The sequence below is a fragment of the Octopus bimaculoides genome, unplaced genomic scaffold (assembly GCF_001194135.2).
Source record: "Octopus bimaculoides isolate UCB-OBI-ISO-001 unplaced genomic scaffold, ASM119413v2 Scaffold_283264, whole genome shotgun sequence".
Lineage (NCBI taxonomy): Eukaryota > Metazoa > Mollusca > Cephalopoda > Octopoda > Octopodidae > Octopus > Octopus bimaculoides.
Genome location: NW_026306856.1, coordinates 1 through 919, shown reverse-complemented (window position 1 = coordinate 919; position 919 = coordinate 1). Strand labels below are relative to the sequence as shown.

At 36.2% G+C, this 919-nt stretch overlaps 1 protein-coding gene across 1 annotated transcript in view; it reads left to right on the top strand.

Moving 5' to 3' along the window:
- The window catches only part of LOC106883286 (uncharacterized), an 11112-nt gene extending 10222 nt beyond the window's left edge, over positions 1-890 (top strand). Inside the window, exon 7 of the mRNA XM_014934244.2 lies at positions 403-890. Within this exon, the coding sequence (XP_014789730.1) occupies positions 403-517 (115 nt within the window). The 3' untranslated portion in view covers positions 518-890. The remainder of the gene's footprint in view (positions 1-402) is intronic.
- The last annotated feature ends 29 nt before the right edge of the window (positions 891-919 follow it).

Below are 919 nucleotides of genomic sequence, written 5' to 3'. Positions count from 1 at the left end.
ACTGAAAGAAGCCCGTCGTATATATGTATATATATGTATGTGTGTATGTGTTTGTGTGTCTGTGTTTGTCCCCGCCAACATCGCTTGACAACCGATGCTGGTGTGTTTATGTCCCCGTAACTTAGTGGTTCGGGAACAGAGACCGATAGAATAAGTACTAGGCTTCCAAAGAATAAGTCCCTGGGTCGATTTGCTCGACTAAAAGGCGGTGCTCCAGCATGGCCACAGTCAAATGACTGAAACAAGTAAAAGAGAGAGAAAGAGAAAGAGAGATAATTTCAAATGGTAATTACCAGATATGCTACCATTACTCCATCAAGTGCTTAAAATGCTTCTTTGGTTATTTTTTCGATTTGTTCCATTTATCCTTTCCATTTTTTTTTCTTTTTTTGTTTTCTACAGAGAAGGTGCTGGAGCGTATCTTATTGGTATATCATGCTTTGAGAAATTCTTTAAAATGATGAGCGAATTCTTCTCAAAGACATGTCCGGAGATTGGTGACATATCGATGTTCTAAGAATTGATGTTGTCTTTTGACAATTCTTCAACTGCCGTTGTTACTACTTCTATAGGACCAATCTGTGTCTTCCATAAATATATACATACATAAAGCAAAACATACAAATCTGCACATATACATATATACACACATGCATACAAACAAAAATACCCTGTTGTTGATGTTGAAATTTCAATGAAGGAGCCTTGAATCTAGTTTAGAAACTGGCCCTTTCTCTAATGGCTAGAAATTTTCAAATAAAAGTGGACAATGATATGCATACCTCTGAAGAGCGCAGTGTTACCTAATCGGACTGATACCTAACATTCCATTCAACTCCTAGTACGAAACCGATTGGTAAGATCGTCTGTAATGGATATATAATACTGTACACTTTGAATAATATATATATATATATAC